The 26,652-nt window shown below is 44.3% G+C and overlaps 2 protein-coding genes across 6 annotated transcripts in view; one reads left to right on the forward strand and one right to left on the reverse strand.

The window, feature by feature from the left end:
* The window catches only part of Ube2n (ubiquitin conjugating enzyme E2 N), a 33,362-nt gene extending 10,982 nt beyond the window's left edge, over nt 1-22,380 (reverse strand). The window contains exon 1 of one of the 2 annotated variants that reach the window (XM_059245673.1): nt 22,164-22,380. In XM_059245673.1, coding sequence (XP_059101656.1) covers nt 22,164-22,199 — 36 coding nt within the window. In that variant the 5' untranslated portion in view covers nt 22,200-22,380. Of the gene's footprint in view, nt 1-20,600; nt 20,978-22,163 lie in introns of those variants that run through there. The other variant, XM_059245674.1, reaches the window with a different exon arrangement.
* Nucleotides 21,099-26,652, forward strand: part of Mrpl42 (mitochondrial ribosomal protein L42) — a 35,165-nt gene continuing 29,611 nt past the window's right edge. For 2 of the 4 annotated variants that reach the window (XM_059245676.1, XM_059245675.1), the window contains exon 1: nt 21,111-21,281. The gene's annotated coding sequence lies outside the window, so the exon portion shown is untranslated. Of the gene's footprint in view, nt 21,282-26,332; nt 26,431-26,652 lie in introns of those variants that run through there. The other 2 variants (XM_059245678.1, XM_059245677.1) reach the window with 2 other exon arrangements.

Raw genomic sequence — 26,652 nt, forward strand, 5'->3', positions numbered from 1 at the left:
TTCATACTACAGAGCTGAAATCAGTTAGGTAGCCTGGAGTACTGGGCGGGGAGGACCTTAACTCCAATGTTAGCTGGACACGTTCACGACAAAACTATGCACTAGTCAACTGCCTTCTAAAATGGAGGTCTACCGGAACAAAGACTCTCTGGCACTAAATTCACTAAGCAGTCTATTATTAGAATGAATTCAATCTTTCTGGACTGGACTCCCCTTTTGTAGTCTCTCTGAGGCTAACGGGAAGAACTCTATATATAGATTGTATATCCAGTACATATGTGAACCTTCAGTTATCTAAACAAGGAAGGAATTTGTTACCAGTGAAATCCAGTTTTGCTGTTTGGGGTTGTTCATTTCTGAGGCAAAGTCTAGCTGTTCAGCCCAGGTTGGCCTCTAAATCTTGACCCTGCTTCAGTTGAGTGAAGTACTAGATTTATAGGCATGTGTCACCATGCCCAACTTCCAGGTTTTTTGTTCTGTTAACTTGTTCATAAAATGACTTTAAATGAATAAATTAGTCACATTCCTAGCTACCAAACTCCAGTCACATTCTGGAATGTTGTTACTCTTATACAGACAAAATCCCTGCAACTGTTTAAGGTCACACTTGTTACTGACTGAGACACTGCCTACTTCATCCCTCAAGGCTAGCTGCATAACTGATAATCAATATTCTTTTCAAGTTGCACCACCACCAGCTACTCCTGGCCTAGAAGCTGGGGGTCCCACTAGAGCAGGGATGCGACACTAGGAGTCCCTGTTCTGTTGGAGTTCAGCCTATGTGCTACCAAAGCAAGCCTACCGTAATATACAAGCTCTTCCTTCCTTGAAATTGGATCACAATGTTGTTCCTACAGATGTCCCTAGCAGAGGCGACCTATGCTTCTAGTAACATACAGAACAAGCGGAAGGAGGACAGCTCAATTGTTTTGGTGAGGCATGCAAAGACATTGGTCTAAGATCTGCCCTCAATCCAATTATGCCAACAGCGTTCCAAACAAGAACTAAGAGCCCAAGGGCCAAGGAGATGGCTCAAAGGTAAATTCATTTGTCACCAAGCCTGATGACCTGCTCAAGTCTGACTCCCAGGCCTCACAATGAAAGGAGAAAACTAACTCCCACAAATTTTCCTCTGATCTCCATGCCCCCCCCATACTATAATAAAACCCAAAGCAAAGACAGTCACACTAAAGAGGAAGTAATATATATGGTCGAGTGTGGTGGCACTACAGAGAAATCCTGTCTACAACAGAAAAAAAGAAAGAAAAGAAAAAGAAAACTAATAAAAGAGAGATTGTAGGAAGCATTGGTGGTGATATATTGTGTACTCTAATAAAATTTACCTGAAGATCGGAGGACAGAATAAGCCACTAGATTAAACATAGAGGCCAGGCAGTGGTGGCACATGCCTTTTATCCTAGCACTTGGGAGGCAGAGATCCATCTGGATCAAAAATTCAAAGCCACCCTGGACAACATGAGATTGACTCAGTCTAGGAGAGAAACAGAGCCAGGCAGTGGTGGCACACACCTTTAATCCCAGAACTAAGAAGGAAGTGATATGGCTGGGTGGAGAAAGGTATATAAGGCATGAGGAGACAGGAACTAAGGTTTTTCAGCTGGAGAGCTTTCAGCTGAGGATTCAGAGGCATTCAGTCAGAGGTTTTGTGGAGTTGGTGAGGTGAGACATGGCAGTGGCTTGTTCTTTTGTCTCTCTGATCTTTCAGCATTTACCTCAATATCTGGCTCCGGGTTTATTATTATAAGACCTATTTAACATTTGTGTTACAAGCATTAGTTTTTAAGGAGTTGTCACCCTCCAGATAAGCCCCCTAGGAAAGGCTGCATAATTTCAGGACAGCACCATTTACAATACGGTCTACATGAATGGCAGCCTCTACAGCTGGGGTGTGCAAGAATGTAAATATCCTCAATTAAAGAATAAAAGTTCAATTTATCAGCTGCAAAAAGCTTGTGTGTGTACAGGGTGCCATTTTGCTGGTTCCAAAGCCAACCTTTTTATAGTCTAACACATAGAAAATGGATTTTACATGCTGGTTTTTACACGAAATATCCCATTTTCCTAACCACTATTGGTAAATGGGTATCATCACCTTTCAAAATGGTTGGTTCATTTCAGAATTAAAATGGTTATGTATTCTGTGTAACTGATTCAAATTTCTCACTCAGTAGGATACACTGAATTTCTTTATAGTAAAGGAAAATTGTTAAAAAAAAATCAGTTACTAGTAAGAACCAATACTACATAATGCTCAGAATTTTAGGCTCTGTTCTTTGCACTTTAACAACCCTAAAGCTAACTGCGCGCGCACACACACGCACACGCACACACGCGCACACAGCACACGCGCACGCGCACGCGCGCACACACACACATCTCCATCCCCGGAAAGGTCAAATGAAGTTCCTCAAGCTACTACTTGACAGAGGTAAAAGTAAAGTCAAAAGAATCTAGCCCCAAGTTTTGTGCTTCTACTATAGATAACCACACTTCACACTCCCTACAATCAGCATTTTGCTCTAGAATTTTAGGAGGGTAAGACTAAGCCATGACCCATATTTTAGCTGCCCAAATGCCAACACTTCTACTATTTGGAAAATCTAATGATAGCCAAAGTGCTACTGGGCCCCTTTGTTGGAGCCCACTAGGTTTCCTAGTGGCTGCACCCAGCAGGACCGCATGGGAGATTGATTGGACCATGGGCCTGGGTACCAGGTGACTGTATCTAGGAAGGGGAGGTCTTTTGCTCCACCCCTCAGCATTGTTATAAATAAGACTTTGGAATAAAATTCTGGGCCGGTGGATAAGGATCCAGGCCCACCCAAGTCTATCCTGTGTTTTCTCTGTTTCTCTCCCCCTATTTCTAACTAAATCTCTTATTCCTCATTCCTCAAGAGTTCCTGGGGTAAATAAGTGTGGGGGCTGGTCCTCTACAGATGGTGCCTGAACAGAGACAAAGAAAAAGATAAAGAAAACAAACAACCCCTAGAACTTGGCAAAGGATTGTAGGGGGCATTGTGAGTGTAGGCATGCCGAGAAGGAATTGAAAAATGAAGGCAATGGTATTTTATTTTCGGGTGTATAGGTAGGCAGTGAAGGACATACCGCAAGGCTGCTGTGATAGAATTCTCTCTATAGATCTCCCCCCAACTTCTATCTACAAAAAAATAAGGTAGAGGGTAGCATTACAGTGCAGGAAAAACTCAGAAGTATAAAGTAGTGTAGAAAAAAAATTTACTTATAGAATGTAGGTTTAAACAGGTCATAGATTTAGTATAAAGTGAGTCAGAGAAATGTAGGTTTAGAATATATAGGCCTTAGGTTTAAGGATACGATGAAAAAAGTGATGTAGAGTAGGTGTTCCCAAGCCAGGACTCGGAGAGCAATGTCCATGGCGGACTGTGGTCTTGGCAGTTCCAGAAAGCCACCAGTAACAACAAGAAACAGCTCCAGAGACGGCCAGCTTCAGAAAACAGCAGCCAGAGGGTCTCAGAAGCTGAAACCCTCAAGGCATCAACGCCATGCAGGTGGCAGATGCACGAGGGTCTACAAGCTTTCTACCCAAAGAAGCCACGGTGAGAAACGAACAAGCTAAGCGACAGAGAGGCTAATGACAAACAGCGGTTTGGAAAGCCCTGCAGAGATGCCGCGCTGCGGGAAAGGTGAACAGTAAGGTTCTGCAACCTCTGAGAGATGCTACGGCGGAGAGAGCCCAGGTTTGCGTCGTCGCCTGGGGAAAGATGAAGAGCGGAGATGGCAGAGTCCAGACTGCTTCCGGAGGCCTAGGCTCGGTGCCAGACAAGCAGCTGAGACACTTTGGAAAGCAGGAAGCTGTGGAGGTGAGAACCGTACTCCAGCCTGAGCTCCCAGCAGTGGGATGTGACTGCAATCATGGAGCTGCCTTGAGGCTACACTCGTGGTACAACAGGACAGCGTGCTGAGGATTCTAGGACTTGGTTTGCTGAGCACTTGGAGTCAGCAATACAGGTAATGAATGGGTTTCCCTCCCAAAGCCGGGGTTGCCATGGGAAGGCCAGTTTCAGCTCCTGGTCCAGGAGCGGCCCCATCCGGAAGGCTACAGACTGCAAAGCACAGCCAGCGGTAGCTGAAAGCGAAAGTTTCAAGGAGACTTGATTGAACTGCAAAGTTTTGGTTATGGGACTTTTCGTATTTGGAACTGTTTGCTTCAGAGTCATTACGATTCTGACAGCTGTACAGACTTAAGGGCAGCTGACAAGCCAGGCCCTGTCTACGAGCAAGCGTTCAAACCATCTTTTAGGAATGGTACTAGAACTCTTTTTGAACTTTTGAACTTAAGAAATGGAATGGACAGTAATGATTTCATTACAATGGGACAGTTTGAATTTGCTAATGCATATAGACTATCAACAGTGATAATGGAACTGTTTATGTAAAAACGGAACTGCTTGTAGAGAAATTTAGGTTTTCTAACTAGGCTGGAGATTTAATTTAAAATATAAAGAAAAAGGAGTCAATGTTCCTCAGAATACTTAATTTATAAAAATTTGTTACTTGAGTGAATTAATGTTATGTTTTGTATAGTTCTAAATTGTAGGTTGAGAGAAGGCTTGTAGAAATTATGTTAACCTATTGATATTGATGCACCATGGTTTGGTGAAGTTAAGAAAGTATTTAAGCCGGGAGGTGATGGCTCACGCCTTTAATCCCAGCACTCGGGAGGCAGAGGCAGGTGGATCTTTGTGAGTTTAAGGCCAGCCTGGTCTACAGAGTGAGATCCAGGAAAGGTGCAAAGCTACACAGAGAAACCTTGTCTCAAAAAAAAGAAAAAAAAAGTATTTAAGATGTATACATCAGAAGTTTACTATTTTGTTAGCAAGAAATATTAAGAGTTTGCTTTAAGATGTAAAATTGAGAAAACTGTAACTATGCATAGCAATATTTATATTAGAATTATGTTAACCTGTTAGTCTTTAAGTTTGCTGAGGTTGTATCAGGAATTTTTTTCTTTTAAAATACAAAGAAGGGGGACCTGTTGTAGCCTACAACCCTGCTGTAGGTCCCCTACACCCCTTCTGTAGACCACCCCTTCCACAATTAGCTACTTTATGCTGTCTCCACCAACCAACAGGGGCCCAATCCCAAGTACCCACATCTGTGTCTCAATCCTGTCCTAGTGGAAGAGATGAACATCTCCATGGGAAAAGAAGATGACCAACTGGGAAGAGGTGACACTCAAGAACTTAAATGCAGTCTAAGGATTTAGGAAGCCAGAAAGTGGCTGTAAATGGTCGAAAACGTGGGGGTGGGTGGGGGTGGCCGGAACACTGGGACAGACTGTTCCAACTTCCAGCTTTTTGTAGTGTAACTGCACAGGCTATACACTTACAACACCAAATTCCAAAGCCCACAGCAGCAGGCTCACTGTTGCTCTTCCAGCAGCTTTGACATTCTGTCCACTTTCCTTCTCTCCTTCCATCCGCCCCCCCCCCACACACACACACACTTAGCTCTCTCCTCTCCACCCTCCTTGGGTTTTGAGCTGTCTCACTCACTAAGTAGCCCTCGCTGGCTCCAACTTAGGTTGTCCTGCTGCTGTATCTAAGTGCAGGTGTCTGGACTGCAATGAACAAACATGGCTCAATAGTGACTGTATAGCATATTCAAGGCAAAGACATGCAGGTTCCAGGGTTCTCTATCAGTCAGCCTAGCCTATCAACAAGGCCCAGATCCCTGACTCATAAAACAAGATGGATAACTCCTGAGGAATGATGCTTGACGTAGGCCTCTTGCTTCCACACAGATCACTGTTAGTGTGTGTGCTCTCTACCTCAAAGTTTTTTGTTGTTTTTTATTTTTAAAAGAACTTGAAGGATTGGAGAGATGGCTCAGTAGTCTAGAGGACCCAGCTTTGGTTCCCAGAACCCACATCACAGAACACAACCATCTTTAACTCCAGTTCCAGGGGATCCAATGCCTCACAGGCAATCCTGCATTCATGTGGTGCACATACATACATGTAAAATAAAAATAAATCTTAAGTAAAAGAATTTGAAATTAAACAGCATGAGAAACAAGATTTGGAGCACGGTGCTATCTGCTCTATTCCAACTAAGGTAGTGAATGAGGCCAGCCTGAGCAACCAAGGGAGATCCTGATTGAAGTAAAAAGAGACAAGGCTGGGGCCAGGGAAATGGTTCAGCTGGTAAAGGAAGGCACCGGTCATCAAGCCTGGCAACTTGAATTCTATCCCTAAAACCCACAACTTGTCTTCTGACTTCCACATGTGCACAGGGCACACACAGGACGGACGGACGGACGGACGGACGGACACACACACACACACACACACACACACACACAAACGTAAAAGAAGAACATTTAAAGTATCAGGTCAAATTCAATCCTGTCATGTAGACGGCTTAAAAAACAAGACTGAAGTAATTCAACGGTGCACTTTAAAAAGATGAATGAGGGCTGGAGAGATGGCTCAGAGGTTAAGAGCACTGTTTGTTCTTCCAAAGGTCCTGAGTTCAATTCCCAGCAACCACATGGTGGCTCACAACCATCTGTAATGAGATCTGGCACCCTCTTCTGGCCTGCAGGGATATGTGCAGACAGAACACTGTATACATAATAAATAAATAAATCTTTAAAAAAAAAAAAAAAAAAAAAGATGAATGAACGCGGGCTCAGCAGGTAGAAGTACTTGCTGGACTCTAACCCTCAGAGGAAGGAAAGCACCGACCCCCAAAGGTTGTCCTCTGACGGCCGCACACAGGCCACTGCACACACATACTGCACTCACACTCATATCGAAACAAAAACCACGGGCAGGAAGGTGCTCCATGGGTAAAAGGTGCTTGCCACTAAGCTTGAGAACCTACCTTCAATCCCCTGAGCCCACAGGGTAGAAAGAGAGCTGACTCTCAAAAGCTGTTTTCTGCTCTCTACAGAATGTGTACACTCACATACAGATACATACACAGCGTCAATCAATAAAAATGTAAAAAATTAAAAATATAAATGTGAAACTCATTTCATGCTACCAGTTTGAGCTACAAAGTCATAAAAAAAAAATTACCCTTATAATAACTGATTTAGCCAGGCAGTGGTAGCACACACCTTTAATCCCAGCACTCATGAGGCAGAGACAGGCGAATCTCTGTGATTTCGAGGCCAACCTGGGCTACAGAGTGAGTTCCAAGGACAGGCTCCAAAGCTACACAGAGAAGCCCTGTCTCGAAAAACAAACAACAACAAAAAAGAATAACTGATTTAAGCCAGGCAATGGTGGCGCATACCTTTATTTAATCTCAGCACAGGAGGCGGAGGCAGGCAGATCTCTGAGTTTGAGGCCGGTCTGCTCTACAGAGCAAATTCCAGGACATCCAGGGAGAAACCCTGTCTCAAAAAAACAACAAAGTAAGTAGCTCTGACTGCTCTTCCAGAGGACCCAGACTCAACTGCCAGCCCCAGATGGCAGCTCACAACCATGTAACTCCAGTTCCTCACAGAGATACATGCAGGTAAACATCAATGCACATGAAATAAACAAAAATTTTAAAAATGCAGCTGGTTTGATTCTGGAGGGCCAGAACCTGGCTTTGATCAACCTTCTGTGTCCGCTACCTTCTGTGTGAAGTTTTCATCTACTGTTTCCTGAAAGGTTCAGAGCCTGTGCAAAACCTGGTTGTGGGAGGACTCAGAAAACTGAGCTGTCCTGGGACTGGAAATTGCTTGTCATTTGTGTCTTTGGGGAGTTTCAGATAAGGGTGTTAGTATTCGGAAACTGACTTGCTAAGGTGCAAATTGTATAACAATAAAAAACCTTTTATAAAGGGAAGTCAGTCAGTTCACCAGAAGTTAACTCCCTGCAGCTGCAAAGGCTGAAAATCATCCTAGAGTGACCCTGTTTCTTCCACAACCCATGTGAACCAAACACCAGACACAACATAAAAAAAAATGAAATAAATAAAAACAATACAAAAAAAAAAAAAAACAGCTAGATTTAGCCAGAATATCTATGTAAAGAGACTGATGTGAAGGTTAATCCTTGAAGCTGGTTTATGTATTTATGTAAGTTGTTTAATCATCAGAACCATCTTTGAAACATTTTACAGAAATGTAGACAGAAACATCTACAATGGTAGACTATGGACTACATCAGGAGTCTTTTTTATCTAGTAGGTAATGGTTACTTAAGGCTATAAAGTACAGCAGCAATCCCCTAAGCTTAACCAACAGCCTACGAATCTCTGCAGGACTGAAGGAAACCAAGTACAGTAACATCACAAGAGCATCTTATTCCTACCTACAGGCAGGGCCATGTCAGCTCCTTCTCTCCTTTAAAAACAGCTACCCTGGAAAATCAGTGTTAGCTATGAAGTCAGCCTCTCCCGTATCTTCCTATGACTGCTAAACTGTAAACAAAGGAGGTGTAAGTGGAAACAGAGAGAACATGTTTCTCAAGGATTCTTGTCCTATTGAGTATCACCTGACACTCATCCAATTTGTAATTTACCCAATATTGAGAGGACCATGCTAATCATCATTCCCCACTAGACAGCCAGGCATGACTTAACTCAGGAGCAGGCAAATTCATCACTGTGATCAAACAATTCAGAAACTGCACAGGGAAAGCAGCACAGAAAGAACTATCAATGAAACAGTTAAGATGTAAGGGAAGACCGTGAGGTTTTACATCTCATTTCCTTTTCGTGTGTGCATGTATGCATACTGCACATGATGTAGCGGTCAGAGGACAAGCTGCAGAAGTCTGTTCTCACTTTTCACAGTACTGGTCCCCAGGAAGTGGACTCGGGTTGTCAGCTTGGCAGCAGGCACCTTTGCGCACTGAGCCGTCTCAGCAGCCCGACTCTGAGGTCTTAATGGCGGATGGAGCTGGAACCCAATCCTACCCACGATGGAGAGCCCTCAAGACTATGTTTTTAGATGTTTCACTGTGAAAAGGTGTCTGTGAAGGAAGAAGAGGTAATGAAAATAATCCAGGAGAGACAAAAGCCCCTACACCACTCTGGGGGAAGAGCAACGGCTGCTGACACCCAAGTTGACTGGTGAGGCTAACGAGCGAAGAAACAGTAGCAGTGCTGATACCCACAACAGAGAGCAGGTCAGAATGTCAGCCTTTCTCTGTAAAACCAAGGCGGGGAAACATCCAAGTGCAGATGAGAACCAGGAAATGAGGTGGATCTGAAACTCAGTTTCCTCTTCTGTGTTTTGTTCAGGCCGTCACCCAGAACCCAGGTCTGGAACTCACTGTACAGCCAAAGACTGATTACCTCTGCCTCTAGTTCCTCAATGCTGAGACTACATGTATGCACTCCCACACCCTGCTGGATGAGCACCTGCTCGATTCACGGCCTTGTGAGGGCTAGGCAAATATTTTACCAACTGAGCTACATACATGTCCAGTCCTAGAGCAATACATACATGTAAGCAGAGGATTTCTTTCACAGGTCACGGAAATATTTCTTTTGGAATTAGTGGTGTTGGTCACATGGCTCTGAATATATTAAAAAAAAAACACTAAATTTCAAAATTTGAAAGTACTCAAGTTTATATTATATAAATTATACCTTAAAATAAAACAAATGAGCCAGGAGGTGGTAGTGAAAGTCTGTAATCCCAGCACCCAGACAGAGGCAGAAGATCTGAGAGTTCAAGGCCAGCCTGGTCTACAGAGTGAGTTCTAGGACAGTCAAGGCTATACAGAGAAACCCTGTCTCAAAAAAATCAGAAAATAAAAAAATAGATAATAAAACAAATTAAGCAATTAGTTTTTCCTTCAATATTCAGTGAGAAAGTAACACTTTACTAAGCTAGATTGAAAAAAGGGGAGGAGTTTTTTTTCCTATTACTATTTTTCGTATATAACACTTGGTACAATAACTGCATTTTTAGTAACGTATTAATAAATAACCTTCTGAAAGGAAAGACTTTTTCTAAATAAAATCTGAAATGTGGTGGTGGTGGTGGTGTACTCCTATAATGCCAACGCACAGAATTGCAGGCAGGAGGATCAGGAATTTAAGGTCCTTCCATACAGCAAATTTCAAAATTTGAAAGTACTCAAATTTATGTTATATAAATTATACCTTAAAATAAAACAAATGAGCCAGGAGGTGGTAGTGAAAGTCTTTAATCCCAGCACCCAGACAGAGGCCAGTCTGTGATACATGAGATCCAGTCTTTTTTTTTTTTTTTTTTTTTTTTGGTTTTTGTTTTTTGAGACAGACAGGGTTTCTCTGTGCAGCCTTGGCTGTCCTGGAACTCACTCTGTAGACCATGCTGGCCTTGAACTCAGAGATGCATCTGCTTCTGACTCTTGAGTTCTGTGATTAAAAAGGTACACTACCACTGCCTGGACTAAGATCAGTCTGTTCAAAATAAAATAACAAAAAAAAAAAAAAAAAAAAAAAAAACCAACAACAGCTGGTGTAGAATATTCCTTTACACTGTGTGACTATATGTCACTGTAATTGGTTTAATAAAGAAACTGACTGGCCAATAGCTAGACAAGTAGAGGATAGGTGGGACTGACAGACAAAAAGAAGAGGAAGAGGAATCTTGAGAGAGTCTCAAGGAGATGCAGAGGAAACAGATGGGAGATGAACTTGCTATACTGAGAAAAAGTACCAAGCCACATGGCAGAATGTAGATAATATGGGTTAATGTAAAATGTAAGAGTTAGCTAGTAACAGGCCTGAGCTACTGGCCGAGCATTTATAATTAATAAGTCTCCAAGTGGTAATTTAGGAGCCACAGTCCTGACAAAAAATTCCATCTACAAGCTGGACTTAGTAGAGCAGGATGGCATGGCTGGATGCTGAAGCAAGAATATCATCGCAAATTCAAGGCCAGCCTGGGCAACTTCAGCCTAGACTCTATCTCAAAAAGTCAAAAAAAAAAAAAAAAAAAAAAAAAAAAAAAAGGGGGGGGGGGGGAGATCAGCAATAGAATACTTGCATACATGGGGCCCTAGGTTCAATTCCCGCACAATAAAAGAAAAGAAAAAGCAACAACAAAGCAGGCATGGCGTTATGGGGGAGGGGGTAATGAGAATAGCCAAGGGTAAGAAATGTCAAGTTTTATACCTGTAAATCACTATTTCCAACTGTGGAAAAAAAATATTTTTTTTTCCTAAGCTAACACCAAGAATTATCTGCAGGCAGAAGAAAACTGAATGAGGAAGGTAGTTTTTCTTATTCTCTCCAAATGGGAGTCAGATACAAATAAATCCTTCTCTGAGTTGAAAACACAATGGGAGCAAAAAAGAAATTGAATCTACTTTTAGGCTTATTTAGTAGAGCACAAAGGCTTTTTTGTTTGTTTTTGTTTTCTTTTCTTTTGAGACAGGGTTTCTCTGTGCAACAGCTCTGGCTGTCCTGGATCTCACTCTGTGGACCAGGATGGCCTCAAACTCAGAGATCCGCCTGCCTCTGCCTCCTGAGTGCTGGTGGTGTGCCACCACCACCCAGCCAAAATCACCAAGTTTTGTTTGAAGTTAACATTAAAATGGTTTCAATGTGATATGACACCTTGAGTGTCTTAAGAACAGAGCCAAACTTGGTATCACAGGGTTGTAATTAATCCTAGTATTTGGGAGTGCTGAGGCAGGGAGACTTGACTGTTTGAGGATGCTGGCCACACAGCAAGACCTCATCTCATAGGGAAGGGAGGGAGGGATTCAAAGGGAAGACAGGAAATAGCGAGTGGCATGGTGATAATAACTGCTTTCTAGTCTAGTCTCAAAGAACCACAAACTCTGAAGTCAGGAAACATGAGCAAACCTACAACAAACTTCAATACAATAGGCAAAAGCCTGTGATTAAACAGTAAAGAATTCTGGACAAAAAGAAGCAAAAAGACAGGACCTGGAAAGATGGCTTGGCAGTTGTAAACACTTGCTATTCTTGCAGGTGACCCAGGTTTGGTTCCTAGTACCCACATAGCTTACAACTGTCCTTAACTCTAGTTCCACTTCTGGCCTCCAGACACCATGGACACACAGGGTGGAAAACACACACACACACACACACAACTTTTTTTTTGTAAAGCAAGAAAACGAAGTAGCTAGATCCTTCACTTGGACATGCTTCCATTTCACTGGTATACACACACACACACACACACACACACACACACACACACACACAAAATGCATTGCTATATGTTGTATTTAGCCCAGGGAACTATACCACTTGGGTTCAAATCAATATTCCATAAATTACTGAACCCCCTGTGCAAGACAGTTGATCTATAAAAAGGGAATAATACACTCACAGGATTACCGCTGGAATTAAATGAATGCATATACCGGGCTTAGAACAATGCCCAGTTCATTGTCAGTAAGATCTCATTATTATAAAGAATTAAAAAACTGTATGACTAACCTCATTTCAAGAATAGTTGCCACAAATCTGGGCATGGTGTCTCATATGCCTAGAATTCCATTATTTGAGAGGCTGAGACTGGAGGGGTGCAGAGAGTCTAAGGCCAGCTACATAGTAAGTTCTGGGGCGCCTGATTATGACAAATATTGATTATCACTATGACAATATCTGGTATCACCAAGAAGACAAACTTCTAGGTTACACCTATGAGAGAGATTACTTGGATTAAGTTAGCACATAGGCATTCCCATAAGGCATTACCTTGATTTAATTAGGATGGGAACACTCACCCTTAAGGAAGGTAGTAGCCCTGTTCCTTTCCTGGGCTTGGTTTCTGGGCTGTAGAAGGATGGATGTTAACTGAACATAAACATTCATTATTCTTGGCTTCCTGTGCAGATACAACTTGACCAGGGGCCTCAAAACTCCTGCCTTTAGCTTCCCCACCAGGATGAACTGTTATCCATGAACTGTGAGTCAAAATAAACCCCTTCTCAGGCTGGAGAAATGTCTCAGTAGTTAAGAGCACTGGCTACTCTTCCAGAGACCTGGGTTCAATTCCCAGCACCAACACAACAGCTCACAACTATGTTTAGCTCCAGTTCCAGAGGATATGATGCCCTCTCTGGTTTCTATGGACACCAGGCACACATACAGGCAAAACACCTATACAAATAAAATAATTTTAAAACAATAACTCTTTTTCTTCCCTTAACTTTTGTGGGGTTTGTTTTTTGTTTGTATTTTTTTTTTTTGAGACAGGGTTTTTTTTTGTGTAGCCTTGGCTGTCCTAAAACTAGCTATGTAGACCAGGCTGGCCTGAAATTCACAGATCCACCTGCCTCTGCCTTCCAAGTGCTGGGATTTAAGACCCTTAAGTTGTTTTTGTGAAGTTTTTAATCATAGCAACAGGATAAGAAACCAATACCCTGGACTATAGGGTAAGACCATATCTAGAAGAAAAAGTCACTCTATACTACAACTCTCTAATGAACATTATCTACAGACTAAATTTGAATTTAACCATCTAAAAACTGACAAAGCTTTGCCTGGCCAAGAGTCTGTTTGGTAGTACTAGGTAGGAATCAAATCCAGGGCCTCACACATGGTAAGCAAATACTGTACCGCTGAGCCACCTTCCCATACACCCCTTATGTAGCTGAGGTGGCACTCAAACTCTCTATCCTCCTGCCTCAGCCTCCTGGGAGGCAATAACAGTGACATACCACTACTTCTGTCTGCTCAACAGTTATCAGTGCTAACTTGGAACACAGTGACTAAACAATCATGATTTTCAACAAACCCTAACCCTGAAGTTTTTAAAGATGTTATACAACCACACATACTGGATTTATAAAACATACCACTGTTTTTTCTCTCCCCTATTCCACACTTCATACTTACTAGTCCCTCTGCGTAAGAATATGACTTTCCAGTAGAGGACAGAAAGGCCAACAAATCAGTTATGAAGAATGAAATGTGCCCTTCAAGTCTTACTAGCTTACTGAAGTGTTTTCTTAGCTATGAGAGCTGTAATCCCTAAATCTGTAAAGACTGTGAGAATATAAATTGATTTGCCTAAAAATAACCAAATTGACAGAGACAAAACAAATGATAGCATTGAAAATTAAAGGAGAGCTTGCAAATTTGAACCCATTTTCTTTTTTAAACCAAGATGTATCCGCAATTAGATGCTGAAGTCAACATTTCAAAGTATCTAGGGGCTGGCTATGGACCAGTAGCAGGAGTTCACGCTTAAAATGTGCAAAGTGAGCCTAAACTACATGGCGAGTTGCAGGGCTGAGAAAATAAAAACCAAGCATGCCTCCATAACCTCAACACTCAGGAGGCTGAAACAGGAGGACAAGCAAGAAGCCATCCTAGGAAAAGACAGAGGAGGAAAGGGGGGAGAAGAGAAGCAGAAACCCCTACCAAACAAGAAAGAAGAAGTGGAGAAAAGAAACTAGTGTGCTAGGTGAGGAGGCTGGCTGCTTGACAGGCTGGTTCTGAGATGGCCTTATGTAGTCCAGGATGGATGGAACTCAGTAGAGGAGCATAACCTTAAAGTTCCGGATCTTCTGCATCTACCTCCTGAGTGCTCAAACTAGCGCCCATGGGCCACCAAAGCCAGGGCTTTTACACACTAGGCAAGCACTACCAAATGAGCCACCACATCGCCAGCTTACTACATTTTAATCAACTCCTTGAATAACTACCATTTTATCAGACAGCATTTTCTTTCTTTTTTTTTTGTTTTTCGAGGCAGGGTTTCTGTGTAGTTTTGGTGCCTGTCCTGGAACTCACTCTGTAAACCAGGCTGGCCTTGAACTCACAGAGATCCACCTGGCTCTGCCTCCCAAGTGCTGGGATTGAAGGTGTGTGCCACCAACGCCTGGCTTTATCAGACAGTATTTTCTTATGCATAACTAGTTTTGAAAAGTCAAAAGAATGTCACTTTGGATGTCTTGGTATGCCTGTGATCCCAACACTCTGGAAGCTGGTGCATGATATCAAATTCAAGACCAACCAAGTCCCAAAAACAATCAAATGGGATCAGAGACAGCTCAGTGAGTAAAAGCATAGACCTGCCAACCTGAGTTCTATCCCCAGAACTCATGGCGGGAGAACCAACTCCCCAAAATAGTCCTCTGAGCTCCAATGTGTGCCATGGTCCATGTGTACACAAGCAAGCAAGCACACACGCACTTGAAAAAATGGGGAGGGGATTCAAGACAGGGGTTCTCTGTGTAGCCCTGGCTGTCCTGGACTTTGCTCTATAAACCAGACTGGCCCAAAACTCAAGATCCATGAGCCTCTGCCTCTTGAGGGCTGGGATCAAAGGCACACACCCACCACACCCAGGCTAAAAATTAAGATTTTTTTTTAAGATCTGAGTATCCTATCAGTGTAACATAAAGCTGAAATTAGATTTATCCGTTCCCAAAATAACCAGTTTTTCTTTATGATAAACAGGATAAGAGAAATCTCTCACTTTAAGAATACTTTTGAGTGACCTTTGTTAGCTTTAAACTGAGAAAAAATCTAATGCCAAATGATGTGGTTGGTAGTCCACACTTTATAATACTCACAGCATTCTCGAGGCTGAAGCAAGATCTCAAGTCTGAAGATAGTCTGGGGTAGTTAGCAAGAACTTGTAGGAGAGCAGCAAGGGAGTTAATAGCTAAAAAACAACTACCTACACCCAGTATCACCCACAAAAAATGCTGTATAAACAGAACTATTAATATTAGAGGGCACAATTTAAAAGCTATCAACAAGCAATTAGTTACAATCCTACAAGGCAGCTCTATAAAGTGAGTCACCCTGAAGGTAAACTGTTGGCAGGTGGGTGGGGAGGCTATCAGGTATGTGCATGAGCAGGGGAAAAAGAAGCCGAGTACACATGAGCTGAATTACTGTGGTCTTTGACAGGACACTAAAACTCTGGTGTCTGCAGTGAAGACCTGAAACCCTAAAGGCAGATGTGTCAATCTTAACCATCTCTGCCCCCTTTAGAGCTCTTCCCCCATTTGGTCCTAGCCTTTTGTTTTCTGATGAATTTGGAGGAGGAACAGAAGAGACAGGTCAGTTGGCAGCATGCTTGCCTAGCATGGAAGCCCTAGGTTCAACACTTAGCACTGTATAAAACTAGGTGCAGTGGCACATTTGGAGGCAAGAAGAACAGGAGTTCAAATGAAGCCAGCTTGGCTCACATGAAATCTTGTGTACCAAGAAAAGAGAATATCTATATCTATATATCTTTTCAGACACTGCTAGTTCAAATGAACAGTACTAAACACAGCAACAACGTCAAATTATAATATACAATCACAGCTCCTGTAAAACTTTTTCCACATAAATCTCATTCATTATGTCAATTAGTATTGCAGTATCTATTATGTATTCGCCAAAGATTCTCTTGACATTAAGGAGCAATGCCAGGATCACCCAAAGTCATACTACAGGTTTAAGAAGTGAAGTGTTACACAGAGAAAAAGAGGGGATTATGTGGACAAAGAAACAAGACAACTAAAATTAAGGTAGACTGTAGGCAGAGTTTTCCTCTTCTGACCACTGGCTCCAAAATAAATGCATTATTAATTGTAAAATATTAATTGTAAATGCTTGGCCAATAGCTCAGGCTTATTACTAACTTCTACAATTTAAATCACCCATTACCATGGCACATTCATCTGCTTCCTTCAGGTCTGTCTAGCCAGTCTTGACTCCACCCTTCCTCATCCCAGCATTCTCAGTTTGGCTTTCCCACCTAACTTTACCCTGTTCAGCTACTGGCCAGTCAGCTTGTTTATTAAACCAATCACAGCCACATATAATCACAGTGTACAGAAGGGTTATTCCACAGCTGTAGACCTCTCTAGGGACAGGACTTATGAGAAAAGAACACAATACACATTACCAAAGTGAGCAAGCCAACAAACACCAGAGAAGGCCCATGAGTGGAATAAGTTTAACCCTTCATTACCCAAGGCAGAGCAAAGCCAACACTCACTCTAACTGTAGGAAAATAGCCTCAGTCAAGTACAAGAGATGAGCTGATCCCAGATATATATATATGCAGAGTCTTGTAGTTGGGGACAGTTAGTCAAGAGGTTGATTTTATTATGTGCTGGAGAAACACTAGTTTTCAGCAGTACAGAATCTTTAAAACAAGAAACCACCTGCTGCTTAGAAAGGCACTAATGCAACAAAGCAGGCAGCAAAGGACAGACCTGACCAGCGGCTCCTGACAGATGGGAAATGTGCCTAACATACGATAGAGCCTACAGAATTTCAAGATTCTTTTTTTTTTTTTTTAAAGACAGGGTTTCTCACTCTGTAGCCCAGGTTGGCCTCGAACTCACAGAGATCTGCCTGGCTCTGCCTCCTGAGTGCTGGGATTAAAGCCGTCCGCCGCCCAGCAAGCCTACAGAATTTCTAATGGAGTGAACACAGGAATCTGAGAGCCGTATCCACTAGGGGAACAGTAACTCAAAAAAAAAGTCACTTCATCTGGGTATGGTGGCACAAACCTTTAATCCCAGCAATCAGGAGCAGAGCATTTTGAGGTCAACAAAGGCTGCACAGTAAGACCCCATCTAAAGTCAAAGGGGATTATCTTTCACTTCACTGCTATCAAGGTATTTTTTTACATACCTTATGTCATTCTCAAATTAAGAGACAAGAAGGTCACACCTCCAGTTTTAAGACCATAGGAAAGTCATTTCAATCAGTCACTAGCCTGCGAAAAACATGTTACCTAGTTCACAAAATGTCATCAAATGGCTTTAGAAATGAACAAATATAAGAGCCATCATGAGGTAGAAAGCACCATACTAATAACTGCCCAAACCAAACTGTCTAAACCAAACTATTTGGTATTTGTGAGATAAGAATAGTAACACTGCCTGGTACAGTGCCGTACACCTTTAATTCCAGAACGGGAAGGCAGATGCAGGGAGATCTCTGAGTTTGAGGCTAACAGGAGTTACATGGAGAGGTACTGTCTCAAAAATTAAAAACAAAGGACTCTTAGCAATAGTAGACCTTATCCTTTGAAAGCCAAAGGTTACCAAGAAATAAAATACTAATCCAATAGAAGAAAGTATGTCTCTATGGCCTCAGCTACCCTTACCACACAGTTCTCATCACATAGACCCCTGTATAGTACCCTGTTTGAAACAAATTCTCATATATCCTATGCTGGCCTCAACCCCCTAACGAGCCAAGGATGATTAACTTTTTTTTTTTTTTTTAAAGGGTTCCTCTGTGTGGCTTTGGCTGTCCTGGAACTCACGGAGATCCATCTGCCTCTGCCTCAGAGTGCTGGGATTAAAGGCGTGCACCACCACCATCCAGCTGGATGATTAATTTCTAAACCCTTCTGCCTCGATCACACTGGATCCTAAGTATAAAACACCACGGATGGATGGGTGCGGTGGCACACACCTTCAATCCCGGCACTCTAGGCAGAGTCAGGTAAATCTGAGTTCCAGGCAGGCCAGGGCTATGGAGAACCACCGTTTTAAAAAACGAAACAAACAAACAAACAAATAAAATAACACCATGATTGGGTTGTGTGCAGCGTTGAGGATAGCACTCAGTAGGCTTGCACGCACTTCAAAAGAAACTTTAATGTAAATATATGTTTTTCTGCTTGGGGTGTTGCTTAGTGGTAAAGCATCTGCAGAGCATGTACCAAAGCCCTAACTAGTTTCAATTCAATCCCCAACACTAGAAAAAAAAATTTTTTATACTGATTATAGAACCTACATAATACAAAAATGGATACTAATCTCTTAATCTGCCCTAGTGATGGGGGGGGGGGGGCCCTGCGATCCTTTAAAGCTGAAAGTACTAAAGTCAACTAATATTAAATCAAAAGAGGTGCCTGCAATAAAATACTGCAAAGATTATATATTAGAGCGTGAGTTTACCACTACCTTGTTTTACATAGCAAAACGGCAACCTGAATGTATGCTTAAGCATTGTGTACCAAATGAACTCAACTGTGGGCACTTCCAACATTCTACTTTAAACCATTTCCATAAATTTATAACCAATATTCCACAGAATTCATTTTCCCATCCAAGACTTTCATATTACTGCAGAATACCAATCTTCAGAATCAAGCAAAAATGAAAAAATACATCAACTGATAGATTTTGCTGTGCATTTTATAGAATTATATTCATTAGCAATCTGTACTGTTTAGTCCACAATCAAAGTAACAGTAAATCGAAACTTGATGGTCGGTGGTGGGGAGCCATCATTTTTCAAATGCAACCCTGATTAACATGATCACTAGTGGCCATGTGTCTGTTTCAGAATTAAACGACGGCCAGGGCCTTCTAATGCACGGCCCAACAATTAAAATCCACTTTGAAAGAATCTGAGATTCAAAATACGGCAGTGGACGTTTATGTTAATTAAGACTCCAGTGCTCACTGACAACGTATTCTTTCTTCCTAAGAACTCTTATACGTGGTCTTGTTTTTTTTACTTCAAGCACCTTTCTGTCACACACCCCAATCTCACACATTTGTGACATAGTGCACGACATCCTTCCAAGAGTGAACACCGCTATAAATACGTGTTCACTAAATTACAGCAAGCAAAATGAAGCTTCAACTTGGGCTCTTCGCTGGCACCTCGGGCAGTGCAGATTTTTAACCAATGTCCTTCATAAAAAGATGCCAATTTTTTTTTAAGATTTAGTTTTCTTGAATGACAATACCTATCGTGTCTGAAGACTCAACGGGGTTATGTAAAGACTTTAGAAAACGAAGATACGAGTTCCTCCCTGGTTCCATATGTACTTATCAAAACACGGTGGTATTCCTAAAGAGCCTCGGGAGCGCTTAATATTTAAGGCGCAGGTCACCTGCGAGGCAAACTACTTCCCAGATCATCCCCATTTAACTGAGGCCCTCCGAGAAGCCTTGGGTAATTAAAAGTAGCGCCTCGGAATGGAAAACAGTTGGCCCAAAAAAAAAAAAAAAAAAAAAAAAAAAAGAGTTTGCCAACCAGAGTAAAATCACTTCGCAGAGATTACGAGCAGAGGAAACGCGGGGAAGCGGACACGGAAGCCAGGGCCACCGGGCGCCGAGCCCCCAAGGCCGCCGAGTGCGAGCGGCCGGGACGAACATGTGCGGGTCGGTGGCAGGACGCGCGGCGGCCCCGCCCGGCTCTCGGGTGGGCCGGCTCATTCATTCTGCACCCGGGACTGCCGACCCAAGGGAAGGAGGCTCCGGGGCGGAGCGGCTAGCCCGGGCCCCGGACCCCGCGCCCAGGCCACGCCGCGGCTTCCCGCCTGCCCGCCCGCCCGGGGAATCAAGAAAAGACCGCCGAGGCCCGAGCCGGCCCCGCAGCCCGCAGCCCCGCCCTCCGCCCGGCACCGGCCGGGCCTCCCCTGCCGCGGCCCCCCGCAGCCCCGGAGCCCCCGGTGTCCGGCTTTCAGCGGCGGCCGGAAGTCTCCCGGGCGCCCCGTCCTCGCCGCCGCCGAGGCCGGACCCTTCTCCGTGATGGCTCTCTCCCTCCCTCCCTCCCTCCCTCCCTCGCTCGGGCCGTCTCGGCGGCGGCCGAGGGTGGGGGAAGCGGATGGCCGCGGCGGCCCGGCGCGCCGGCGGGAGGAGAAGGCGAGCGAGCAGGGCTCCCCCCTCGGATGCCCGCCCGGGCGGTTACCTTGATGATCCTGCGGGGCAGCCCGGCCATCTTGTCAGATCCCGAGTTCGGCCTCTGCTCTTGTCTCCGGCTCCGCTCGCCTCACGCACGAGTGGAAGTCCCGGGCTCCACTTCCGGGGGACGTCGCCGCGTTCGCGTCCGCGTCCGCCGCCGCCGCCGCCGCCGCCGCCGCCTCCGCCGTGGCCCCACGGGAAATGTAGTCCCTGCTTGGGTGCGCGGGCTTCGGGCGGCCTTTCCCTCCCCCGCACTCCCCGCCCCAACCCTAGCCCCGGGGAGGGGGTGGGTGGCGGAAGTGACGCTCCGCGGCGGGGCAGGGACTTGGGGGAGGCGGCGCGAGGCGGCGCCCAACTTCTTGGCCCCGCGGCGGGATCTGCGCCAGACGGAGGGGGGGCGTCCCCCTTCCGGCGGCGTCCACGAGCCGGCGGCGTACGTGCCACCACGCCTGCGCCGGTGGGCGACGTAACAGAGGCCCCGCCCCCGACGTCAGCCCATTCATTCCTTCGTTCCGTTTTGTTCATTCAATGTCCCTCGCAATTTGCGCGCCGCGGCGGGCTGGCGCTGCGGCGGTTCTCCCTGCCCCGGGGGGGAGCGCGCGCTCGTGCCCAACGAGGAGGAGCACACCGGAACTCCGATGGCCAAGCTTCTAACTGGGGAACTCGCTAGTGGTCAAGGCCCTGACAAGTAATTCTAAGTGTTTAAATTTCACATTAAAAAAAAAAGGGGACCCCTCTGGCCCCTCCCACCCCCCCCAAAAAAAAGAAGATTTGGAGCAAGTAAGGGAGGAGACCAAAGGAATGCATCCTAAATGCTTGGGCCTAGCAGGATTTTTATCCTTTGGGTTTGGTTTTTCTGAGAAAGGGCTCGCTACGTAACCCAGTCCGGCCTGGAGCGCTCACCACTGTACCCCTTGAGCTGCCTTGGAACTCGGTGATTCTCCTGCCTCTCTGCCCGCTGAGTGCCACCACCTACGGCTGAGCCTAACAATCTTATTTCCTAACTAGAGTGATCCACCTAAAGGATTAGAGCACTCAGAGTAATCCCTAAAAGAGTTGGATTGCCTATAGAGTGAAGGCCCTAAAAGAGATTACTAGGTGTTTTCTTTCTTTCTTTTTTTTTTTTTTTTTCCGTTTTTCGAGACAGGGTTTCTCTGTGTAGTTTTGGTGCCTTTCCTGGATCTCGCTCTGTAGCCCAGGCTGGCCTCGAACTCACAGATCCGCCAGCCTCTGCCTCCCAAGTGCTGGGATTAAAGGCGCGCGCCTCCACCGCCCGCCATCAAGTACCCCACAAAGGCAACTTAAAGGAAAAAGGGTTAATTTCAGCTCAAAATTACAGGTTACAGTCCCTTGTAAGGGGATAGTCACAGCAGCAGGAACACACAGCTGGTCACATCGAATCCATCGTCAGGAATTTTGCCTGTTAGTGCTCATCTTTCTCCGTTTATACAGCCAAGGTCACATCCACAATTAAGTACCCGTACATCCATTAAATCAAGACAATCCCGCACAGGCATGCCCAGAGGCCCTTTTCCAACTTGATAGATTCTATCAAGTTGACCATACTAACCAACATGAGTCTGGTGCCTTTAGAGGCCAGATCCATCTGAACTGGAGTTAAGGGTGGTTGTGAGCCACCATGTGGGTCTTCTGCCAGAGCACCAAGTGCTCTTTACTGCTGAGCCATTTCTCCAGCCCCGTTCATGACACTGTTAAGGAGATGTTGCTGCTTCCATTTTAAAGTGTTGTTTAGATGGGGTTAACTTTTTTCTAAGGTTATAGCACAACAGTGCAGCTGCTTTCCCAGGCAGGTCTGTTAAAACACAGGCCTTACCTAACAATGGCTCCCAGCACAGTAGCATAAACAGTAAATGCTGAATGAATGCCTGAACGACACAGCTTGGTGCAGAGTTAAAGCAGGAGACTACAGAAAAGGTGAATCATGCTTTCCTGAACTCAAGAGTCCACTGTGAAAAGGACACAGTGATGCAGTGTAATGTGTTAAGCTAGAAGATGACATCAGATTCCCCTGGGACTGGAGTTACAGACTCCAGTTCTGAGCCACCATGTGGGTGGGTACTGAGAACCAAAGCCAGGACCTCTGGAAGAGCATCCATCTCTCCAGCCCACATCATCCCCCCAGCTCCTTTTAAATGAAAAAATGAAGGCTGAGGAGTAATGATGAGAACTTGAAAACAGGAATTTCAAGTAACCAGAAATCTGGAATGGTTGGTTCTGTGCTTAAAGGAACCCAGAAGGTAAATGGCCCTAAAGAGATCTTCAGAATATTTTAGAAAAAAGCATAAGAGAATGTACCCTTGTAGGAAGATAGACAGAGCCACCATAATATTAGAAATACACAAATCTGTAGTATGCACTGGAATCCACAAGGAAGATATAACTCTGCTCCATGCTTTACCAGCCCGGACAGCTTGATGATGGCCAGAAATGCCAATTCCAAGCCATCTCAAAGGGCTGGCAAGTTGATGCTGGTAGTTAGTTCCTCTCAAGTGGGTTTCTTGAATATCCCTCCAACCAGGTGGCTGAGTTCCAAGAGAGCAGGAATTCTGGTATGCAAAAGTAGAAGCTGATGCTGTTCTTAACCCAGCTGTGAAAGCCAGTGGCCTCATAGCATCGTAATCGACTAGTCAACAAAACATCCACTCCACTTCGAGGGTAGGTGACATGGAGTCTACTTCTTGAAAGAGAGTGTCCCAGAAACTAGCAGAATACGAATGGTGGAGCTGTGGTTAGGACCAACCTTGGAAACCGCCTCTGCTACATGGAAAACTGGTCAGTTTTCCTTAGATGATCTTGGATGCAGGCTAGGAAGAGCACTTATGCATCACTTCCTCCAGATACTCAGATTCCCTGCATCAGCGCGGAAGCCTGGGACTCTGCAAAGATTTAATAGAACCTAACATTTCAGAACAAAAGGCTTTGGACTTCAAGAATAAATTTTTAAAAAGTATGGCTAGGGAGATAATGGGTAAAATTACTTCTGTGTAAGCATAAGGACTGTTGAGAGGCCAGCTCCCACCTTTTAAAGGGTTCCTATGAGGAGGAGAGAGGAATACTAAACTTTTAGATAGATAGCAAAGAGGAGAAAGAAACACAGGATAGCTTTGGGAGGACCTGAATCAAAACTCATCGGCCCCTTCTGCCTCTTCAAAAGGGCTTTTTATAACAATGCCAAGGGGTGGGGCAAAAGACTTCCCTCTTGCTAGATCAAAGCACACTGTGCAGCCAAGTGTAGACCCTTCCACGCTCCATGGTCAAATCATCCCATTATGCAGTCCTGCTGGGTAAAGCAAGCTCAGATTCTTGGACCCTGAGTCAGTTCTCACTAGGAAACCTCTGTGGGTCTCTACAAAAGACCTGAATTCAAAGCCCCAGAACCTACGTAAAAAGCAGGTCATGGTGGTGCACGTCTGTAATGCCAGCTTTGTTGGGAAGGCAGAGACAGTATGGGTGCTGGAGGTTGCTGCTTGCCAGCTAAGCTCCAGATTCACTGAGACATTGTCTTAGAGAAGGCACAGAGTAGCAGGACAGGACATCCAGCATCCTCCGACACTGTACACAGGTATGCATTCCTCCACATGCATGTGTGCTTACACCATACACTCTCATATGCACATGCAAAAAGAAGAAAGGCAGTCAGATGGAGTGAATCACAGCTATGACCCCAGCACGTGGGAAGCCGAGGCAGAGAAGTTACTGTATGTTCAAAACCAGCCTGGACTCCTGTTTCAAAAAAAAAAAAAAAAAAAAGGACCAAATTAGCCTGGTGACATATACCTGTAACTCTCCAGCACCTGGTAAATGGAGAGCAGAGAATCAGAAGTCCAAGACCATCCTTGGCTATAGAGCAAGTCTAAGGCCAGCCTGTGCTGCATGAGACCAAACAAACAAACAAAGACCACATGATTCTCGCTCAAATTAAGTGTTTTAAGCATCTGTGATTGGAAAGGAAAACAGCTAGGAAATTGGATCTTTAGAACTTGACTTTTAAATTTGACAGATTAGTTTGATGATATGAAGGTCCTTTAGACCAGCGTTTCTCAACCTGTGTGGGTCACTATACCTTTGGAGGTCAAATGACCCTTTCACAGAGGATGCCTAAGACCATTGGAAAGCACATATATTTACATTACTATTCATAATTAGCAAAATTATAGTTATGATAGGTGGTGTCCTTCTGTATGCTGTGAGTGTGTATTGCTCTGATTGGTTGATAAATAAAACACTGATTGGCCAGTAGTCAGGCAGGAAGTATAGGTAGGCTAAGCAGACAAAAAGAATTCTGAGAAGAGGAAGGCTGAGTCAGGAGATGCCAGCCCACCATCGAGGGAGCAGCATGTAATGGCACACAGGTAAAGCCATGGAACATGTGGCAACATACAGATTAACAGAAATGGGCTGAGTTTAAGTGTAAGAGCTAGTCAGTAATAAACCTGAGCTAATGACCAAGCAGTTATAAATAATATTAAGCCTCTGTGTGATTATTTTATAAAAGGCTGCAGGACTGTGGGTGAGAGATTTGTCCCGACCACAAGCCAGGTGGGACACAGAAAATCTAACAGCTACACGGTTATGAAGTAGCAACGAAAATAATTTTATGGTTGGAGATCACCACAACATGAGGAATTGTATTAAAGGGTCACAGCATTAGGAAGGTTGAGAACCACTGCTCTAGACTATTATCACTGTGGAATGTGTGGGGAGGGAATCTGGGAGTATGTGGATCCAGGGTACAGTTCTTCCCTAGTGTGGGGGAGGTCCTAAGCTCACTCCTTAGCACCACCAAATTAACAAATTAATTAAAATATTTTCACGTCTCCTTTAGCTTTCTTTTGTTTTTCTCCCTTTGAGAATTCACAGTCTAATCATAAAAATGCAATCTAACCCTCCCCCCCCCATTCCTGCAAGTCCTGTAGAATGGGGTGTATTCCAGAGGAGGAGTTACTGCAGGACAAAGGGATTTACTCTTAATGAGGCTGGGCTGGGGAGCTAGCTCAGTCGGAAGTGCTTGCCTTGCAAGTTTGTGGACCTGAGTTCCATCTGAAGAACCCACAGGGAAAAAGACCCAGAGTGGAATGTGCGCTTGAAATTCCAGTGCTGGGAAGTGGAGACGAGTAGATCCCTGGGGCTTGCTGACCAGCCAGCCTAGCTTACTTAGCACTTAGGGGATTCCAGACTAGTGAAAGAAAAATTAACAGTGCCTGGGAACTCTGCCCAGGGTGCACTGCTGGCCTCCACATGCACTCCCACATACGTGTACATGCACCCACAAAAATGTACAAATACAGAAAGGCTATTTACTATATTTAAAGCAGAGCTAGAAAACAAAATATTAGTAAGGTGTGGTGGTGCACACCTTTAATCACATCACTTGAGAGGCAGAGGCAGATGGATCTCTTGTGGGTTCCAGGCCAACCAGGTTTATATAGTGAGTTCTAGAAGGGTCCAATCTCGAAAAAAACAAAGGCAAAAAGTTGTCTTCTGACCTCCATGCCTTTGTAAACACACACACACACAGTCCCTGCAGTGATCTGAATGAGAATGACCTTTATGGGTTCATATATTTGAATTTTTGGTTCTCAATTGGTGGACTATTTAGGAAGGATTAGGAGGTGTGTCCATGTTGAAGGAGGTGTATCACTGGGGATGGGCTTTGAGGTGTCAAAAGCCCATGCCAGGCCCAGTCTGGACTTGATCTCTCTCTCTGTTTCCAACTAGTGGATCAGATACAAACTCTCAGCTACTGCTCCAGGGCCATACCTGCATGCCTGTTGCTATGTTTCTTGCCATAATGGAATTGGACTAACCCTGAAACTGTAAGCAAGCCCCTCAATTAATAGCTTTCTTTTATATGTTGCTTTGATCATGGTGCCTTTTCACAATAATAGGACAGTAATTAACATGCGTGCATGTGTGCGCACACTCGCGCACACGCACACACAAAATACATTAAGTCAATTAAGTGAAACTTCTAAAGAATTCAAGGTCAATCTCAGTCACATACTGATTTGGTGGCCAGCCTGGGATGCAGAAGATCC

The sequence above is a fragment of the Peromyscus eremicus genome, chromosome 18 (genome assembly GCF_949786415.1).
Source record: "Peromyscus eremicus chromosome 18, PerEre_H2_v1, whole genome shotgun sequence".
NCBI classification, from domain to species: Eukaryota; Metazoa; Chordata; class Mammalia; order Rodentia; family Cricetidae; genus Peromyscus; species Peromyscus eremicus.